The sequence below is a fragment of the Leucoraja erinacea genome, chromosome 25 (assembly GCF_028641065.1).
Source record: "Leucoraja erinacea ecotype New England chromosome 25, Leri_hhj_1, whole genome shotgun sequence".
Lineage (NCBI taxonomy): Eukaryota > Metazoa > Chordata > Chondrichthyes > Rajiformes > Rajidae > Leucoraja > Leucoraja erinaceus.
The window spans coordinates 4,438,385-4,458,204 of NC_073401.1; the positions used below are offsets into that span (position 1 = coordinate 4,438,385).

The window sequence follows — 19,820 nt, forward strand, 5'->3', positions numbered from 1 at the left end:
GGTGCAAGACCAATTTTCTATCCCTACCCCCAATACCATGTGCTCTAATTTTAGTCACCAGTCTCCCGTGCGGGACCTTATCAAAGGCTTTCTGAATGTCTAGATACACTACATCCACTGGCTCCCCTTCATCCATTTTACTTGTCACATCCTCAAAAAATTCCAGAAGATTAGTCAAGCATGATTTTCTTTTCATAAATCCATGGTGACTTGGACTAATCCTTTTACTGCTATCCAAATGCCCCATGGCTATTCCTTGAAATTCCATTCAAAGCAGGGTGCAAGGCCACCAAATTCAAATGCAGTTTCATACCATTTCAAGCAGGGTGCAAGGCCACCAAATTCAAGTGTAGTTTCATACCATTTCAACACCCTACCCCCAATACCATGTGCTCTAATTTTAGTCACCAGTCTCCCGTGCGGGACCTTATCAAAGGCTTTCTGAATGTCTAGATACACTACATCCACTGGCTCCCCTTCATCCATTTTACTTGTCACATCCTCAAAAAATTCCAGAAGATTAGTCAAGCATGATTTTCTTTTCATAAATCCATGGTGACTTGGACTAATCCTTTTACTGCTATCCAAATGCCCCATGGCTATTCCTTGAAATTCCATTTAAAGCAGGGTGCATGGCCACCAAATTCAGATGGAGTTTCATACCATTTCAAGCAGGGTGCAAGGCCACCAAATTCAAATGCAGCTTCATACCATTTGAAGCCACGTAGACACTTTGGGTTTTATAGTCCCTCCCCCCTCTCACTAGAAGGGACGTGGCCTTCATGGCGTGATTGACAGGAGAGAGAATCTCAACATTTTTTAAACATTAAAAAGTCTTTTATTTTTCATCGATGTGAAAAGTCCTCTGGCCCTGATGAGCGGAGGGGGACTCTGAGTAAGATGGCCAACAATCACAGTCGTAAGTGGTAGCGTTTTTTCTAAAATAAATATACAGCGAAAGCAGGAAGCGGTCAAGATTAGACTTTTAATTATATAGATATAAAAGGTATGCAAGAGGTACATAAAATATGTGGGGCATCGACAAGGTAAATGGTCACAGTATTTTTCAGGGTAGGGGCGTCTAAAACAGCACAGAAGATTAAGAGGAGAGAGAAAAATTTAAGGGATCTAAGGTGCAACTTCTTCACACAGGGCTATATGGACTGAGCTGCCAGACTAAGCTGTAGAGGCAGGTACAACTACAATGTTTCAAATGCATTTTTGACAGTACACGGATAGAAAAGGTTTATAAGGATGTTGGCCAAACACATAGAAATGGGACTTGCTCAGGTAGACAACTTGGCTGGCATGGACAAGTTGGGTCGCAAGGCCTGTCTCCATGCTATATAACTACATGTCCAAAGCTTCCTGAAGGTGGCAGCACAGGTAGATGAGGTGATGAAGGCAGCAATATGGGATACTTGTTTTCAATAGCGAGTGCATGGAATGTAAGAGCAGAGAGGTTATAGTAGAACTTTATGAAACATTGATTCAGCAACAGCCAGAGTAATGAGTGCAGGTGTAGCACAGGAAGTATGCGATGCCCTGGCTAAGGTGCACGGAAGATTCACAACAGTTTTTCAATTATAACGAGAGAAGGTATAGGTTGGGTATGAGCAGAGTAAGCTGGGAGAGGGGAGTGAAATCTGATCGAGGTATACAAAATTATGAGTGGCATAGCGGAAGGATAAGGGGGAAATCCTTTAAAACCGAGATGAGAAGAACTTTTTCCACACAGAGAGTGGTGAATCTCTGGAACTCTCTGCCACAGAGGGTAGTTGAGGCCAGTTCATTGGCTATATTTAAGAGGGAGTTAGATGTGGCCCTTGTGGCTAAGGGGATCAGGGGGTATGGAGAGAAGGCAGGTACGGGATACTGAGTTGGATGATCAGCCATGATCATATTGAATGGCGGTGCAGGCTCGAAGGGCCGAATGGCCTACTCCTGCACCTAATTTCTATGTTTCTATGTAAGTAGAAAGAGCGTTTTCCTCACAGTATTTGTATCTAAAACTAGAGGGCATGGATTTAGGGTAAAATGTAAAATGTTTAGAGGGGTTCTGAGAAAGTAAAGGATCACAACTACGTATAATATTTCTTTGCTCACTGAAAATTGTTCAAAACTTTAAAAAAAATAACTTACATCTGTCAGAATGCATCAAAATTAAACAGAAAAACAAATTTTATTTTAAAATGCAGATTTTGATAGCTGATAAAATTCCATTAAGTCCACTTAACTGTATTGTCCAGTCAATATAGAAAACTCTAATTTAAATACCCAGTCACATTTACAGACACTTTCTTTCAATACAGTTGTCACCTAAATCATTGTACATAACATTTTTTACTGATCACTTTCACAATGAGCATCTAGGTATGAATTTATCTTGCCACACTGCAATTATGAAATCAATTTCTAACAATGAAGTAAAATACATATTTGACCACAGTATACCTCACCACTAAAATCTCTCCTGCCTGCAAAACAATGCAGCAGAGTAAATTGAGAAAAACATTGTTTCCAGCTTCAATCAATTCTAAGTGGTAGATAATAATAAAGTAGAAAAATAGATTTTTTTAAATTCTCCACGTGGTGCCTTTCACCTTGAATAAAAAGTGATTGCAATTGCTTATATGTACATCTTTCTCTGAAATCCATGAAGTAACCTATGCGCTACTGGTAGCTTTCATTAAAGAAAAAATCTTTGTAGTGCTGTAAGATTAAACAGATTTGATATGTGTAGGATTAAGCCATCTCAGTTGTGGAAGACAGGTGCTGATGAAGACAAAATAAAATACAATTTATCTAATATGACCTTTATTGACATGCATCTCTTGAGAATCAAGACAGCTTATTCCTAAATCAAAACATGCAGTCTAAACTCATGCACTGCTTATAATGAATACCATACTCAACTTGACATGGTTTTTTTTACAAGATCCTAGTTTATTAAACTCACCAGTAAGTGTAATTAAAATTCTGACAGGTGACAAACCAAGCAAAATGCTGAACACTTGTGAGATTATTAACCCTTAATGTGTTACAGACCAAATGTGGTACTTCTCCCAATTCTGTTAGTCCTTGCTGTCTCCTCCCCTTCCTCAGCTCCCGTGCTGTCTCCTCCCACCCTCCAGCCTTCCGGCTACTCCTCCTTTTCCCTTTCTTGTCCCCACCCACCCCCACCCCTGATCAGTCTGAAGAAGGGTTTCGGCCCGAAACGTTGCCTATCTCCTTCGCTCCATAGATGCTGCTGCACCCGCTGAGTTTCTCCAGCTTTTCTGTGTAACCGTGGTACAGACCAAACCTTATTGATAATCATAAAATGCAATGATCCAGCACAGGGGATCACTGAGCCAGGTATACCTGCGCTCTATTCATAAAGGGAACGGAGAGTGACAATCCATTATTTTTTCTATGTGGATTACTTAAATTTAGAGATGAAAAGTAAAACAAATATAACATTTGAAAATCAACACAAAATAATATGCATGATCTTCCACAATACTTTCAAAATGCTTTTATTACTGCTTGAAGGAAAGTAAAATATTTTTCCCATTTTACAAAATAATATTTTTTCTGAAGAGATCCACTTGTTCTGTAGATTTCTATTTCAGTCATTATTGCTTGTGGAACAGAATTGGAGGTCAATAATAAGATTTTGAAAACAAATTATGAAGAACATTTCAACGTCTATACAATACCACAGAATTACATGATTGGATTGGCGAGGATGAAGATGAGATTCCAGGCTCTTGCCTGGGATGGAGCGTTGCAAACATAAGGATCGACTGGATGGGCTTGGTTTGTTTCCCTTGGAGTGAAGGAAACCCAGGGCAGAGCAGATATTTAGGTTAGATATAGATATATATGTACAAAGTTTAAGGAGGATATCAGGAGAATTTTGCACAGCCTGAGGGGTGGTGGAGGTTGAAATTCTCCCCACGTGTAAGAATCACATTACAGAGATGTAATGCTGAGGCTCTATAAGGTGCAGGTCAGACCACATTTGGAATACTGTGAACAACGTTGAGCCCCATATCTGAGGAAGGATGCGCTGGCCCCAGAGAGGGTCCAGAGGAGGTTTACAAGAATGATTCCAGGAATGAGTGGGTTAGTATATGATGAGCGTTTGATGGCACTGGCTCCCACTCGCTGGAGTTTAGAAGGTTACAATATTATGAACTTTATTTTTCCGTGAGGAACTTTGGTTTCTGCAGCCATACAACAAAAAGAAAAACATTTACAAGACACACAACCAAACTCAATTCACACAGGCATCGATTACAGTGAATCTCCTCCTCACTGTGATGGAAGGCAAAGTCTTGTCTCTCCCCTGCTCTCTATCCTCTCCTGATGTTAAAACCTCCGGCGTCGATGGTAAGTCCCGCGGCCGTTAAGGCCGCGCCGGCGATGTAAGGTCCTGCTCCGGGTCTTAACGTTGGAGCCCCCGGCGGGTGATGGCAAGTCTCGTGGCCATTAAAGCCGCGCCGGGCGATGTCAGGCCCCGCTCCGGGTCACCCTCAGCCCCGCAACTCGGGCGGGAGAAATGGCCGCCGCGGGAGCTCCAAAAAGCAGCCTCCCATCAGGGACCCGCGAGCTCCCGATGTCACTGTCCACAGGCCTGCAGCTGGAGCCTCCGAAGCTTCGAAGTCCGGCCACAGCCCTGCGCCACCACATCTTCCCACACACCGAGGCCGGCCAGCCCCACAACGGTAAGTCCGCAGGCTCCGCGACAGGAGCCCCCAGGTCGTTCCGGCTGGAGGCCACTCCACGGTTCTAGACCCCAACGACAACGGAGACCCGACAAAGAAAAGGTCGGGTCTCCCGTGCAGGGAAGAGATTTAAATGTTTCCCTCACCCCCCTGCCCCCCACATATACACAGTTAAAAACAATATTTAAAAAACCACACCAAACTACATTGAATGAGACAAAAAAATATTTTTAAAAAGGACAGACGGCCTGCAGGGGCCGCTGCCATTACAGCGCCGCCCTCTAAACCTTTGGTTGAGGGGAGATCTCATTGAAACTTACAGAATAATGAAAAGCATTAGATAGATTGGTGTGGAAAGGATGTTTCCACTGGTGGGATAGTCTAGGACCAGTCATAGCCTCAGAATTAAAGGGTGCTCTTTTAGAAAGGAGGTGAGAAGGAATTTATTTAGGCAGAAGGTAGTTAATCTGTGGAACTCATTGCCACAGAGGGTTGTGAAGGCCCTCGGTGGATATTTTTAAGGCAGAAATAAACAATTTTTTGATTAGAACGGGTGTGAAGGGTTATGGGAAGAAGGCAGGAAAATGGGATTCGTAAGCAGAGATCTGTCATGATTGAAGGGCAGAGTGTATTTGATGGGCCAAATGGCCTGATTCTACTCCTATAACGTGAACTATCAGAGAGAACTACATATCATGTGCTAGAAAATAGGATTGGAACAGATGGGTACCTGATGGTCAGAATGGATATGTTGAGCCAAACGTTCTGTTGCAGTGCTGTAGCACACTAATTTAACTTATTGATACAGTGAGATTTAATCTGGCAATGCACAGTTACCAGCAGCTGATTACAAATACCATTTATATTCATTGCTATTGTAAGTATACTGCTGGAGTTGAAAGTAAAATGGTTACACAAAGAATATGCTAAAATATAATTAAGGTATTTAATAAAAGCTTTTAAACAGGTTTCAATATAAGTGATGGTAATTAGCAGACATGCAAAATGTTTATACATCTAACAGACTTCTTTCTGCTCGGTAAGTTTTACATTTATTATATACTCAGCTCGTCATTTTATTATCAACCTACAATGCAAGCACAATCATTAATCTCCAGTGTGAATGTCCACATGCATAAAATGGCAGACCAACCATGTTAATTGAAAAAGTGACTAAGATAATGACCTCCCCAAAACATAAAAATGATAATACATTTATCGGAGACGATTATAGATACCATGCTCTGTTCACAAAAGTGCCACCTTAAAAATTCAGACTAAAGTTAATCAGCTACTCAAAGTTCATTTTCATAGTTTTTTTAATTATATTTGATTAATACAAAAGATTGATCACTGCCAGATACGTATTGCGACTCACATTTGACGTGCAATTTTGCAAGCTCCTGATTATACAACTTGGAATGCCCTACTAACAATGCCAACACAATGGATTTTGCTGATAAATGCTGACGAGTTTGCACAGAATCACCAGCTATTTCATTTCTGAATGGAAGCAAATCTGATAATGAACGTTAAAAGTTCAAATGTATTAACAGATTTAGAATTGCATCCCCAAGATCCATTTTCTCCCATTATCTTATGATTCGCTTGCTTCCAACACCAAAACCTCAAACTTCTCCCAAACTCACAATCCATGTCCTTCCTCCAGATTCACACCCCACTCCCCACCAGTAACCCCTTCTCAGAAATAGTGTTGAACATTATCTGGCATAGATGGAAATACACGGTGATCTCCTTGCATACATGTTTAATACAACATAGGACAGAAGAAAAATCCAAGGCCGTACTTCTGGTGAAATTAGTTCTCGATCATGTTGAGTGATTTGGTTTTTGATTAAATTCCATCACATAGTTTGTTGCAGAGCACAACTTTTTAAATCAGCATGTGTTCCAAGCAGCTCTGCCTCACATCTATTAAAGTAGTAAATACCATAACTGTTGTCCATTTTTACGATTATTACTTTATGATAGGCTTTGAAAATAATTTACCTTATTGCCGTCACTCATTATCCAACCAACATTTCTGACACCACAGGCAACCCGATTACTGGATACTTCCAGGCAGGTCACAGTATTTCCATAGATGGAGTGAAGTACTTTTGGCTCTGTTTCAGGTTTGAGTAAATAAACTGTATCCTCAGCTGCTGCCAGCAATGTTTCATTTCCATCTATATTCAGACCGTTGGGAACAAACTGAAGTGAGCCAACCTGCAAAATAATGAGAACAAATAGGTTCAAGGAATTTTATGGATTACACATCACACACGCAAACAAAGTATCAATTAAATATGTTTGATATCAACAACTAGAGAGCAGTCCTGAGCTACCATCTATCCCATTGGAGACCCTTGGACTATATCTTGCACTATACATGATTCCCTTTATCCTGTATCTGAACACCGTGGATGGTTTCATTGTAATCATGTATAGTCGTTCTGCTGACTGGATAGCACGCAACAAAAAGCTTTTCACTGTACCTTGGTACATGTGACAATAAACTAAAATAAACTACACTATATGGACTGCGGTTCATGGGAAAGGGAGCAAAGTCCTTTGTATAAAGCAATTCCTTTTCATGCAGTTCATTCTCAATGACTCTTAGTTTAGTTTAGTTTAGAGATACAGCGTGGAAACAGGCCCTTCGGCCCACCAAGTCCACACTGACCAGCAATCCCCGCACATCCTACAACAGTATCCTACACCCACAAGGGACAAATTTAAATTTTTACCAAGCCAATTAACCTACAAACCTGTACGTATTTGGAGTGTGGGAGTAAACCGAATATCTTGGAGAAAACCCACGGAGGTCACGGGGAGAACGTACAAATTCCATACAGCCAATAACCATAGTCCGGATCGAACCAGAGGTCTCTGTCACTGAAAGGCAGTATCTCTCCGCTATGCCACCATGCCGCCCTCAGTCACCTGCCAGTATATTGGAATTACAACTTGGTTGGTTTTATTTCTACTCCACTTACATGTATCCTGCTCTAGGCAGGCAGGTCGCTGGCATTGGAGCTGCTTATCTGCAATCACAACTAACCTGACCGATACAATAAACCCAAGAAAGCTAGACTAAAATGTTATTCAGTCAACAATCATTACCTACTCGTTATTTGTGGGGGGGGGAAAAAGGCATCAGAGATGCATATAGCCATCTCCAGTTATCCTATACACAAACTCCAGTAAAATCAGCATTGCACAGTTGCTATATATAAACAATTGACAGTTAACTAAACTAAGTGCCATCAAACACAAATATATTTAAAGCAATTATATAAAATCTGGCTGGATTTTATATAGAAATATTATAGAAAACCATCAAAAAAAAATGTTGATGGATTTCTGACAGGTTCAATGGCTGTAGTTTTAAATAGTGCAAGGGAGGGCATTGAGCCAACTGATCAGCAATTCAAGCAACAGCAAATATTGCAAGCTAAAACAGCAAAGAATGGGAGCGATGCAACAAACTAAATTCACATTACTAATCTTGCATAATTCAGCAACCACTGAATTTGCATTATCCATGACCATGCAAATTTCCATGATCTTTTGGAGGTAATTTTAATATGATGGTTCATTAAAGCTTCCATAGTGCAACTTCTGCTTTCTTTTAAATTGATTGAATATTTATTGTATTTCTTATCTAAAAACTTTTTTTTTAATTGGTATAAATGAGTCAATGATCTCAAAATTATTTTCATTTGGCAATAAAAATGATATACTTCTTGGTTAAAAAAAAATGTCATGGCAAGTAGTGAATCATGATTCAATGGCTTAAGATATAATGAACACCTGTGATTAAGTAGAAAGTGCTGATTAAGTTAAATAATTAAATGAAAACTCAACTGCTGGGATTTCACTCATTTTAAAATACTATTGTGCAAGTACACTGGTCCTCATATTAATACAAATTTCCACAAACTATTTTCTCTGAAAATATATCAGCTGTTCAATTTTGCATTTCAGTTAAAATGTTGCCAAAAATTTAAATGTCTAAAATTGTGCAATTTTATTATACTTTGCTTTTAGCCAGCTTTCTCCCTTCAACTTCAAAATATATTTTAGACACATGTCCGCTCTACAACTTGGTTCAGAGGGAAGTTCTACACCATATTATTGTTCAGTATACAACAGGATACAGTGTACAAAGCAACTGGTCGTGGCATCATGTTCGGCACAGACATTGTGGCCATAGGGGACCTGTTCTTGTGCGTAAATGTTCTAGCATCGGAAGTCCAGAGGCGGCATTACATCCCCAACTTAACCCAAAGAGGTGGAATGTTTCTAGATTCAGGTCCTGGGAGTTAAAGATCTCCGATCACTTACTTGGGCCCACAATACCTCTACTCGCCTCAGAAGGCTGATCAGCCCGACCCTGAGGAGACTGAAAAGGTCTCTGTCTGCTCAGTCTCTGGAACTTCTACCGCTGCCCATCGAGAGCATCCTTACCAACGATGTGCCCGCTCTGCAGCGTTTCCTGGGCAAGGTGAACTACCTGGGGAAGTTTATCCCCGACCTCAAGCGAACTGAGTGCGCCCCTGAGGGAGCTCATCAAAAGGCGCTACAGGACACTGCGTGGGCTTGGTTCCCGCAACTTCTTCCCGGCGCCTGTGACGTCCTGAACAACGTCCTCAGTGACTGCCAATCAGTACCCCCCCCCTCAAGTTTTTTGACCTACAGCACCCCATTGTTCTCACTCTGTGACGATTCCAAGTTTCGTTGCCTCGGCGCCTGCTGCATGCAGCTCCACGAATCGGAATCAAAAGCTGCCTAATTTCCTATGCGTCCCGCACCATGACCAAACTGGCTTTGAGCAGCGCTACGCTCAAATTGAAAAAGAACTCCTTGCTGTAACTGTTGTTGTGCTTGCTCGAGGTTCAATACGACTACATTCTGGGCAATACCTTCACGATTGAAACGGATCACCAGCCGACTAGTGACCATTCTTAACAAGCCGATCCCGCTGCTTCCTCCAGGTTGCAGCGTATGATGTTGCAGCTGCAACGGTTTTACTTTTACCATCGTTCCGAAAAGGCAAAGACATGTTCGTTGCCGACACACTGTCCCGCGCCCCTCTGCCTTCCTCTGCCCGCCACCCCCTACGAGTCGTCGGACCTAATGGTGCTTAAATGTCAACAATGTTTGTGCCTTCCAAGAGCAGATGCAGTGCCCTCGTCTAGGCCACACTGCCAAGGATCCTAAAATCCTGCAGCTACTGTCCGACATGTAATCATCCAGGGTTTTATCCGCCTGAACGCCGCTCCTCCTTGCCGGCCAGTGTTTTCGTCCCATACTTCCTGGTCCGCGATGAGCTCGTCCTGCAGAGACGGGAACGTGGTGGTTAAGGGGCAACAAGGTTCATAGTGCCCGAGTCACTGAGGGTTAATAATTGACAATATTTTCAGTGCTGCCCACAACGGTCATCCTGGGGCCGAGGCCACTCTGTCCAGCGCCCAGGGCCAGTTCTACTGGCCCGCATGGCCAACGACATCCGGGAGTGGGTCTCTGCTTGCCCTTCATTGCAACAGCCTGGCTCCACATCAACAACGTCAGCCGCTGCTGCAACAGCCTGCCCCCCATTGATCTCCCCTGGACGGCGGTCGCTACTGACATTTTCGAGTGGCGTGGGAAACACTTCCTGGTCCTCGTCGACTCCTATTCCAAACTGGTTTGAGGTCGACCAACTCCACTCCCTTTCCTCCTCGGCTGTCATCGGGAGGCTGTGTATGGGCGCCACTTTGGTGTTTGGCTCCCCTGCTCGCCTCCACTTGTCGCCGACAACGGCAGCCATCGGGGAGCAGTGCCGAGTTCCAGCGTTTCGCTTCTCAGTGGAACTTTAAACATTTTACCAGCAGCCGGCCTGAGTACCCGCAAAGCAACGGCCTGGCGGAGCGTGCAGTCCCCATTGCATAAGGGTTTGCTGGAGCACTGTCGGCTGTCCAAGTCGGACTTCCACCTGGCCCTACTTAATCTCCGCAACATCTCCCGCGACCCTGCCCAGGGTTCGCCTTCAGTTTCACGACTGCTGTCTCGCAGAACTCGCCCCCCCCCCCCCCCCCTCCCTGTTGCCCAACAAGCCCTTGCTCCCTCTGTTCTCCCGCCCACCATTGTCCAGGAGCGTATCACCACCAAGCCAACATGACTCGCAGAAGCGCTCCCCCGGGGCGCAGCTCGGGGCGTCCAGGGGCCTGCCGCCCCCCGGCCCACCTGCCGCCCCTGTTTCCCGGCCAGATCGTCCGGATGCAGACTGCCTCTGGCCACTACAAGCTCGCCACGGTGGTCGACTCACAGCCAGCAGCAACTCACAGCGCGGCTCTTACTTGGTGGACCACGACGGGCAGAAGCTCATCTACTGCCGTTTCCCGGGTGCATCTGCTGCTCGTTAACGAGCCCCACTTCCGCCTGTAGCGCCCCATCTTCTCCCCCTCCCTTGTCTGTTTCCGCTCCTGCCGTTCCGCAGGTGCCCAGATCCCCAGGGACCCACAGCGCCGTTGATTAGACTGCCCCGTCTCCGCCTCCCAGCCCTCGTTCTCCCCTCTACCCCGCCAGGCGGGTGGGTCTTCTCCTGCCTCTTCTCCCCCTGTATCCCCGGTTCGCTCGCCTGCCCCGGCCCCGGCTGCTCTTGTTCCTGCAGGGGGAGGACCAACTCGCCTCATTGAAGACTTGCGGAAGGCACTCCAGGGCGAGCTTCGCACCCCGACAAATTCTGTCAGGCAGGCTGGTCAAAGCCGCCGGTTCGCTACGGGGATTTTGTTTTAAATCTGTAATCATTGTATGCCTGCTTGTAGCGCATGCCTGGTTGGTCGCCCTTATCACTGTTATATTGCTTTGTGTCAGACCAAGAGGAAGGATGTAGATAGCTAGTGCATGAAGTCACTGCCTTTAACATAGTGACAAGCACCACCCTTAACCACCTCCCCTTTAGCTATTAGGTTCTATAATTTAGCATGTTCCCTCCCTGGGGTCATAACCTCTAGCTCCAGTGACAGTTTACTTTGTTGACAGCTAGTTAGCAAATTATGTGAACACGTTAAAGGGAAAGCTACAGTTAGTTTTCAAAGCTCCTGGTGTTGTTGAGACTTCTTTACACACTGGTCCTCATATTAATACAAATTTCCACAAACTATTTTCTCTGAAAATATATCAGCTGTTCAATTTTGCATTTCAGTTAAAAGGTTGCCAAAAATTTTAATGTCTAAAATTGTGCAATTTTATTATACTTTGCTTTTTGCCAGCTTTCTCCCTTCAACTTCAAAATATATTTTAGACACATGTCCGCTCTACATCTTGGTTCAGAGGCCAGTTCTATACCATATTATTATTCAGTATACAACAGGAAACAGTGTACAAAGCAACTGGTCGTGGCATCATGTTCGGCACAGACATTGTGGCCATAGGGCCTGTTCTTGTGCTGTAATGTTCTATGTTCTATGTTAGCAGTTTTAAAAGCAGACTAATTTTCTTAAGAAATAAAGCACGCACTCTTAAGCAAACTGGCTTTGAGATCATCCTTTGAACGATTCAAAATATTTCAGTGGGAGAGAACTTCATTTAAAATATAACTGTTGTAATGTGGACACAAAATTATCCAGAGTAAAATACGACAGCGTAAAATATCTTGGGCCTGTCCCACTTTGGCCGCCAGTTACGAGACAGGCCGGTGGCGCACGAAGATTTCATGCAGGACGAAGTCCACACTCCTCCACGCCACTCCTCCACACCACTCCATGCGCCCGCCCCACGCTACTCACGCGCTGTCCACACGCTACCCACATTTTTCACCCGCCGAGTGTCTACGCTAGCAGCAGTCGCTTAAACAGTAAAGGCTGCGCAGGGCGAGCACGAACAGCCAAGTGGTGGCAGGCCCGGTTAAGTGACAAAGGCTATGGGTTGAAATTAGGATGTTAACACGGAATAATAACTTTACAAGGAGAGGAGAGGATTGAAATGTAAATTAGAGAGGGAGGGTTATAGTTGGCAAGAAAAAGGCAATTTAGGCACTCGACCAAATGGTGATAAAGGACAAATGACGGTCTTGGGATTTATGGCAAATCCTGGCTCTTAGTTAGGAGCTAGAAGATGAAGCAGGGTGACACAGCAGGCGTGGACCTCACTCTGGCAATGGAGGCGGGTATGGACATAAGGGGGTAGTGGGTTTTGCTTGAAATTGGAGGATTCAATGTTCATTCCATTGGGTTATGAGTAGAGCCAGGATGTTTAGATGCTAAAAAATTCTGAAATAGGCCGGCAAACAGGCATAATAAAATCACTAAAAAGGCATTTATTGATTAAAAAAAGGCATAAAAAGGCATGTAATTCCCCTATTATAATATGGTTAAAATGATAATATAATGGTATTCTATATTAAATGACCAAAGTTGCCTGGTTGCACATAGTTCCTCGCATTTTTATCAAATTATCTAGTGTTAAACTATGCTGTGTGTCAGACAGAACATGCTTCAGTGTTGAAGACAGTGCTTCTGTCTTTCTACCTCAGCTGAAGTCACTGGTGCATACCAGAAACAAGCTACCAACTATATTCATGTCGATATCTTGTGCATTACCTTTGAGACTTTAGCTATGTTTTGTATTTCTTCAAGATCTTTGTTAGCTAAATTCACTTTCTCACATTTTCCTTGTACGTCTTTACCTACATAACCATGAATTTTACGGATATCGTCAGTTACTTTGTTGAAAACCTGCAAGTTATTCACTAAAGTTTCGCCACGTTTCTCAAGGGAAATGACAGTTTGTGGGAAGTTTTCAAAATTGGAAGCTCCTGGTGGAGGGACATTTTCTGCAGGATTTCACTGACAATCCTGACTGCACCAGATCCTTCTTCTACACCCACTGCCTTTTCCCTTCTTCTTCTACACTGCGAAAAAATCAGTTAACTTGACAGGAACCCCTCCTTCATCTTAAGCATGCCCTCAACCAAGTTTGCACGGTGTCTGCTATAGGCTTATGTCTCCAAGAAGCAGAAGTGCAAGCTGTCAGGGACATTTTGATAGTGCCTTTCAAATCACAACTCCACCACTTACAAGGGCAGTGGGTGGGTTTCAACATACAGTATTAGACAGCAGTAACCCAGCAGATTATTTAAGAGTGGACAAGTGCTATTCTGCCAGTCATGCTTATATCCAAAGAAAATATTTTTAAAAATCATATAACAGTGAAAGTATATAAATTATTTAAAATAAAGGTAAATCATTGTTTGAGAAAGTACTATAAATATTTAAAAGGCCGCAAAATAAATACAATCAATTCTGTGTCACTTATAGAAAAGAAACAGTAGGTCAAAAAAACCAACTAGAAATACCATTCTGGAATTTGTATGACCTCGGAGGAATTAGGAAGAATATTAATATATTTCTGAAAATACACAATTGATAGTTGGATGCAAACAGGTTTGCCATATCAAATGACCTTTGGTCATAACATTAGTCACCACATTTGAAAAGCATTTAATTGCCAAAGGGTTTTTGAAACCTTTCAACAGAATAAGGTGTTCTATAATTTTAAGTGCTATTGCCCTATTCAGATGTTTGTTCTTTCTTTGAATTGCCCATTCCATAAAACATTATCAATCCAATGGATGCTGATGGCACACAAACCTCTTGATTCTCTAATAATAAATGGATTAATGTAAAGCTTTCAGCAACGACTAGAAAACCGATGTGTACACGTGAGAAATAATGGAATCATAAACCCACCAGTTTCTGAAGTTCAAATTGGCATGCTGTTTGCCAATATCCTCTCTGGTCGCTGGATTCTAATCTTACTTGATAACATGAGGAAGTTGCTACTGCAGCACTATCTATAGCCACAGCTATAGCCTGAATGTCCTGGTTGTGCTGATAATGATGTATTGGTTCTCGCCCAAGAACTGTGCTCCATATATCAACAGCACCTGCAAGTGAGCATAAGAGAAAATTGATAACATGTTTGTACAACGATGATTTTTGAACATAAATGTTAGTACTTTAATTTTAAAAAGTCTTTCACAATTATATTTAATGCTTTTTTCACCTCAGCGCATTCTGTCACTCATCAATTGATTTTAATTTTGAAAATGTGTACCATTACTCATATCACTGGCAAAATTTCATAGATCAAACTTCACAACGCAGCAAAATGAGCAGCACACATTAATCTAACTCTGACATGGCTTGGACATCATGTTTAATATCAGACAGGTGACGAAATAGTAATGGGGAACAATAGCTTTCAATCCTTTTATTTGATTATTTGTATTATTGGCATGGATAGCTACATATAGTTTGCAGCATGCAAATGACACACAAAATAGGAAGGTTTGTAACCAGTGGCAATGGAAATTTGAGAGATTAAACACATGGAAAAATGTGGCAAATGGACTTTAATGTGGCAAATGTGAGACCATCCATGTTAATTTAAACTCTAAAACGGAGCACATTATGAAAATCTAGCGGAGTGCATCTGAAGGGCCTTGTGTTGGCTATTCATGGAATATTAAAATAGAGTCATACAGTGTGGAAACAATGTCACAGCTACGCTAGGCTAACTTGCCTGCGCTTGGTCCATATCCCTCCAAACCTATCCTATCCATGTACTTGTCTAACAGTCTCTTAAACAATGGGATAGTCCCAGCCTTAACTACCTCCTCTGGCAGCTTGTTCCATACACCCACCATCCTTTCTGTGAAAAAGTAACCCCTCAGATTCCTATTAAATCTTTTCCCCTTCACCTTGAACCTATGATCTCTGGTCCTCGATTCCCTTACTCTGGGCAAGAGACTCTGTGCATCTACCCGATCGATTCCTCGTGATTTTGTACACTCTTGTACACAAAATTTCGAGGGTACAGAAAATTATTGAGAAAGATAACAGACATCAGTCTAATATTTAAGTAAAGCATTGACAGAACATTACACTATTGGAGATGCCATTTTGCATATGAGATGTTAAACCAAAGTGCTCTGAGTATCTTATAGAAATCTCTGCACCATTTGAGAACAACGAGGGAGTTATTCACCCATACAGTTTACAAATTAGACCTTTCATGATGGATGTTAAGTATTTCTATATTTAAAAAAAAGACAGATTTGGAACATGGAAATTGAAGTTACATTCATTACTAATCTTAAATTCTTCTGTACAGGATTCATGATTCCTCCCCACCTTTCTCCATGGTGTTGATGGCCATGCCACCACATTTCAAGGGGAAGTGCTTAGATTCTCTTGTTAGTGCTGACCACTGTTCAGCATTTTGTGGCATGATTGCTTGCCACATCTCTACCAAACACAAGCATTGTGATAAAACAATCTGCTTTAGTTGATCCAGCTGTATTTGTGGAGACAAAAGGATAGTCAACGTTTCAGATTGAGATCTTGTAGCAGCACTGAAACGTTGACCATAGCTTTGCTTCCACAGATGTTGCTCGTTCCTCCAGCAGTTTGTTTATGCTGAAGATTCCAACATCTGCTGTCTCTGTGTCCCCATGAACACTTTCAAGTCTTGTTATATGCAGGCAGTTTTTTAGTGTCTACCACCATTCATAATACATGTGGCACAACTGCGGAGCTGTATCATTAACAGTGAAGAATCGGCAATATTTTTTCAAGTCAACTTGATGTGTGGCTTGGAGGGAAAATTCCAGGTCTGGGGTTCCCATGCTTTTGCTGATATTGTTCTTCTGGCTAGTAGAGGTCGGGGATTTGGAATATGCTGTCTAAGGAGTCTTGGTGAGTTTCTGCAGCACGCCCTATAAATCATACAGACTGCTGCTACTGTTTGTTGGTGGGGTGGAGTGAGTGAATGGTTATATGATTGAGTGAATGAAATTAATGATTCTGCCAGTATGACCATGTCAGGTGTTATACATGTATACCCAGATGATTGTCAGTTGGACAATCTATACATTAGTCACCTGCGCAACAAGAATCCAGGTTGATGGTGGATTCTAACAGCACTTTTGTCACAAAGCTTTACAGATCATTTCCGAACAAAGTTAAGAATTAGTCACATTACTGTGAATTATGAGTAACATTTCAGCAGCAGCATGCAAGGAAAGCAGATTTCCTTCCCTTAAAAATATTGCTGAACCGAGTGGATATGTACCATTAATGAAATCTAATCACCACTTCTTATCTATATTACTAAAAGTCTGATATTGACCGCTTTTGGCCCACTGTGCTGCGATTTCCGAGAGAATGCCGCCACCTACAGCCATCATTTTTGGCCACCTCACTCAGAGCCCCCCTCCGCTTTCCGGGACCAAAGGATTTTTCCCATCGATGGTAAATCAGAGAGATAGTAATGTTTTTTTTTTTTTTGCCATTCTCTCTGCTGCCCCTGCTGGAGGGAGGGGGAGGGACTATAAAACCAGCAAGTGCTGTGCCTCACTCAGTCTCTGCAAGACGGAGGAAGCCATCTCTCTGAGCTCTGAATAACACTGAACACGTCTACTCAACTGTGAGTGCCCTTAATGTGGTTTGAAAATGAAAATATGGTTGGTTTGAAGTAAAAAGGCATGCCTGCAAATGGTTGTTTGGGCACTGGGTTTTTGGGTTGAAGTGAAAAGGCACTGCCTGCAAATGGTTGTTTGGGGGGGTTTGGGTTGAAGTGAAAAGGCATTGCCTGCAAATGGTTGTTTGTCTAAACTTGACAACTTCCTGTTTGCACTATATTGATTTTAGATAAAACGCTACCACTTACGGCTGTGATTTTTGGCCATTGTACTCAGTTCCCCTCCTCTCATCAGGTGCAGAGGATACTTCCCATCAATGAAAAAGAAAAGTGTTATTAGTGTTTAAAAAATGGTGAGAATCTCTCTCATGTCAATCACGCCATGAAGGCCACACCTTTTCCGGTGGGACGGGGAAGGATTATAAAACACGGAAGTGTGGGTGTGGCTCGGTCTCTGCATGATGGGGTAGGGAGAGGTCACGATTCCGTCTGAGCTGTGAATCTACTGAACACACTGAATGTCTACTGTGTGGTTTTATGGTGGTTTTTATGGTGGTTTCACCCTGCTTGAAATAGTATGAAACTGCATTTGAATGTGGTGGCCTTGCACAAAATGGAATGAAACTGCATTTGAATGTGGTGTCGTTGCACTCTGCATGAAATGGTATGAAACTGCACTTGAATTTGGTGCCTTGTACCATCCTTGAAATGGTATGAAACTGCACTTGAATTTGGTGGCCTTGCACCCTGCTTGAAATGGTAGGAAAATGGATTTGAATTTGTTGGCCTATCACTCTGCTTGAAATGGAATTTCAAGGAATAGTCAACTGCCAGCCCACCAACCGTGAGTGAGCTGACAGCACATCAGGCTCGAGGGACTGAGCTGCCACCCCAAGAATCCATTTGGCCCACAATGTCCATACTAGCCCTCTGGAGACCAGTCTCTTCACCCCAATATTGGAATTGATGGAAAGGTGGAATACTGCGTCGGGGGACCAGCCCTCCCGTGTGAACATGGGACCCAACGGGTCCCACTTAGTCTAGTATTAGCTATTTAGACAATAGACAATTTAAAATAAATTAATCATCCAATTTAAAATTCTCAGCTGCTTTGGGGGGATTTTAACAATATTTTATGTCCTAAATCTAGATCACTGGATATATAATCAATGGACAATAGGTGCAGGAGTAGGCCATTCGGCCCTTCGAGCCAGCACCGCCATTCAATATTATCATGGCTGATCATCCCCAATCAGTACCCCGTTCCTGCCTTCTCCCCATATCCCCTGACTCCGCTATTTTTAAGAGCCCTATCTAGCTCTCTCTTGAAAGCATCCAGAGAACCTGCCTCCACTCCACGACAGCGAATTCCACAGACTCGCCACTTCCTGTGAGAAAAAGCGTTTCCTCGTCTCCATTCTAAATGGCTTACTCCTTATTCTTAAACTGTGGTCCCTGGTTCTGGGCTCCCCCAACATCGGGAACATGTTTCCTGCCTCTAGCGTGTCCGAACCCTTAATAATCTTATATGTTTCAATGAGAAACCCTCTCATCCTTCTAAACTACAGAGTGTACAAGCCCAGCTGCTACATTCTCTCAGCATATGACAGCCCCGCCATACCGGGAATTAACCTTGTTACACCTACGCTGCACTCCCTCAATAGCACTCCCTCCCTCACTCGTACTGTATTTTTTATTTGCTTCTATAATATGCATTTTCAATAACTCAGTTCTCACTATGTGATAATAAATGATGATATGAGACTTTACAAAATAGGAAGGGATGGGTAGGTACATCACGTTAAAATTATTGGTGTTGTATCTAGACCCAAACAGATCTTAAACAATTACAGATAATTTATATTGACTAATTCTCAATATTTTTATGCCCATAGTTGGCACTTCCTATACGAGATATGTCATAACAAATGGAATTGCCCACAATGAGACTTGGATCTTGAACATCTTTTATGCCTCCGCAAACAGCCTATCCTTTCTAAGACATTTATTTTTAAGGGCGGCATATTGACACAGTGGTTGAACGACTGCCTTATTGCGCCAGAGACCGAGGTTCAATCCTGACTACGGGTGCTTGTCTGTACAGAGTTTGTTCTCCCCGTGACCTGTGTGGGTTTTCTCCGAGATGTTCGGTTTCCTCTCACACTCCAAAGACATACAGGTTTGTAGGTTAATTGGCTTGGTATAAAATGTAACATTTTCCCTATTGTGTGAAGGATAATTTTAATGCGTGGGAATCGCTGGTTAGTGCGGACTCGGTGGGCCAAAGAGCCAAGATCCATGCTGTGTCTCTGAGCTATGGTAAAAAAACTAAACATGAATATTAGGCTGACTGCCTTGTCGGCAATGACACTGGGGTGTATTTCCCCAGGCGGGATAGCAGAGTAATAGGTGGAAAATTAATCACAAGCATGGAGAAGTCAAAGGAAACCTTCGGTTCATTACACTTGCCGAATTCACATTCTGATTCTTTCTACCAATTTATGAGGAAAGCCTGGACAACATGAGATTGATGATTCCAATTATCCAATTATTATTTTAGTTGTACAGATAAATGTTATAAACTGTATATCAGAAAACAGTAAGGAATCTTGTGTATTAGTAGTTATTGTTAGCTTA

The 19,820-nt window shown here is 42.7% G+C and overlaps 1 protein-coding gene across 1 annotated transcript in view; it reads right to left on the reverse strand.

Annotated features, from left to right (window-relative positions):
- fbxw8 (F-box and WD repeat domain containing 8) overlaps window positions 1-19,820 on the reverse strand; it is a 151,019-nt gene that overhangs the window by 62,009 nt on the left and 69,190 nt on the right. Inside the window, exons 6-7 of the mRNA XM_055655595.1 lie at window positions 14,450-14,646; window positions 6,723-6,941 (exon numbers count right to left, since the gene is read on the reverse strand). Coding sequence (XP_055511570.1) covers window positions 6,723-6,941; window positions 14,450-14,646 — 416 coding nt within the window. The remainder of the gene's footprint in view (window positions 1-6,722; window positions 6,942-14,449; window positions 14,647-19,820) is intronic.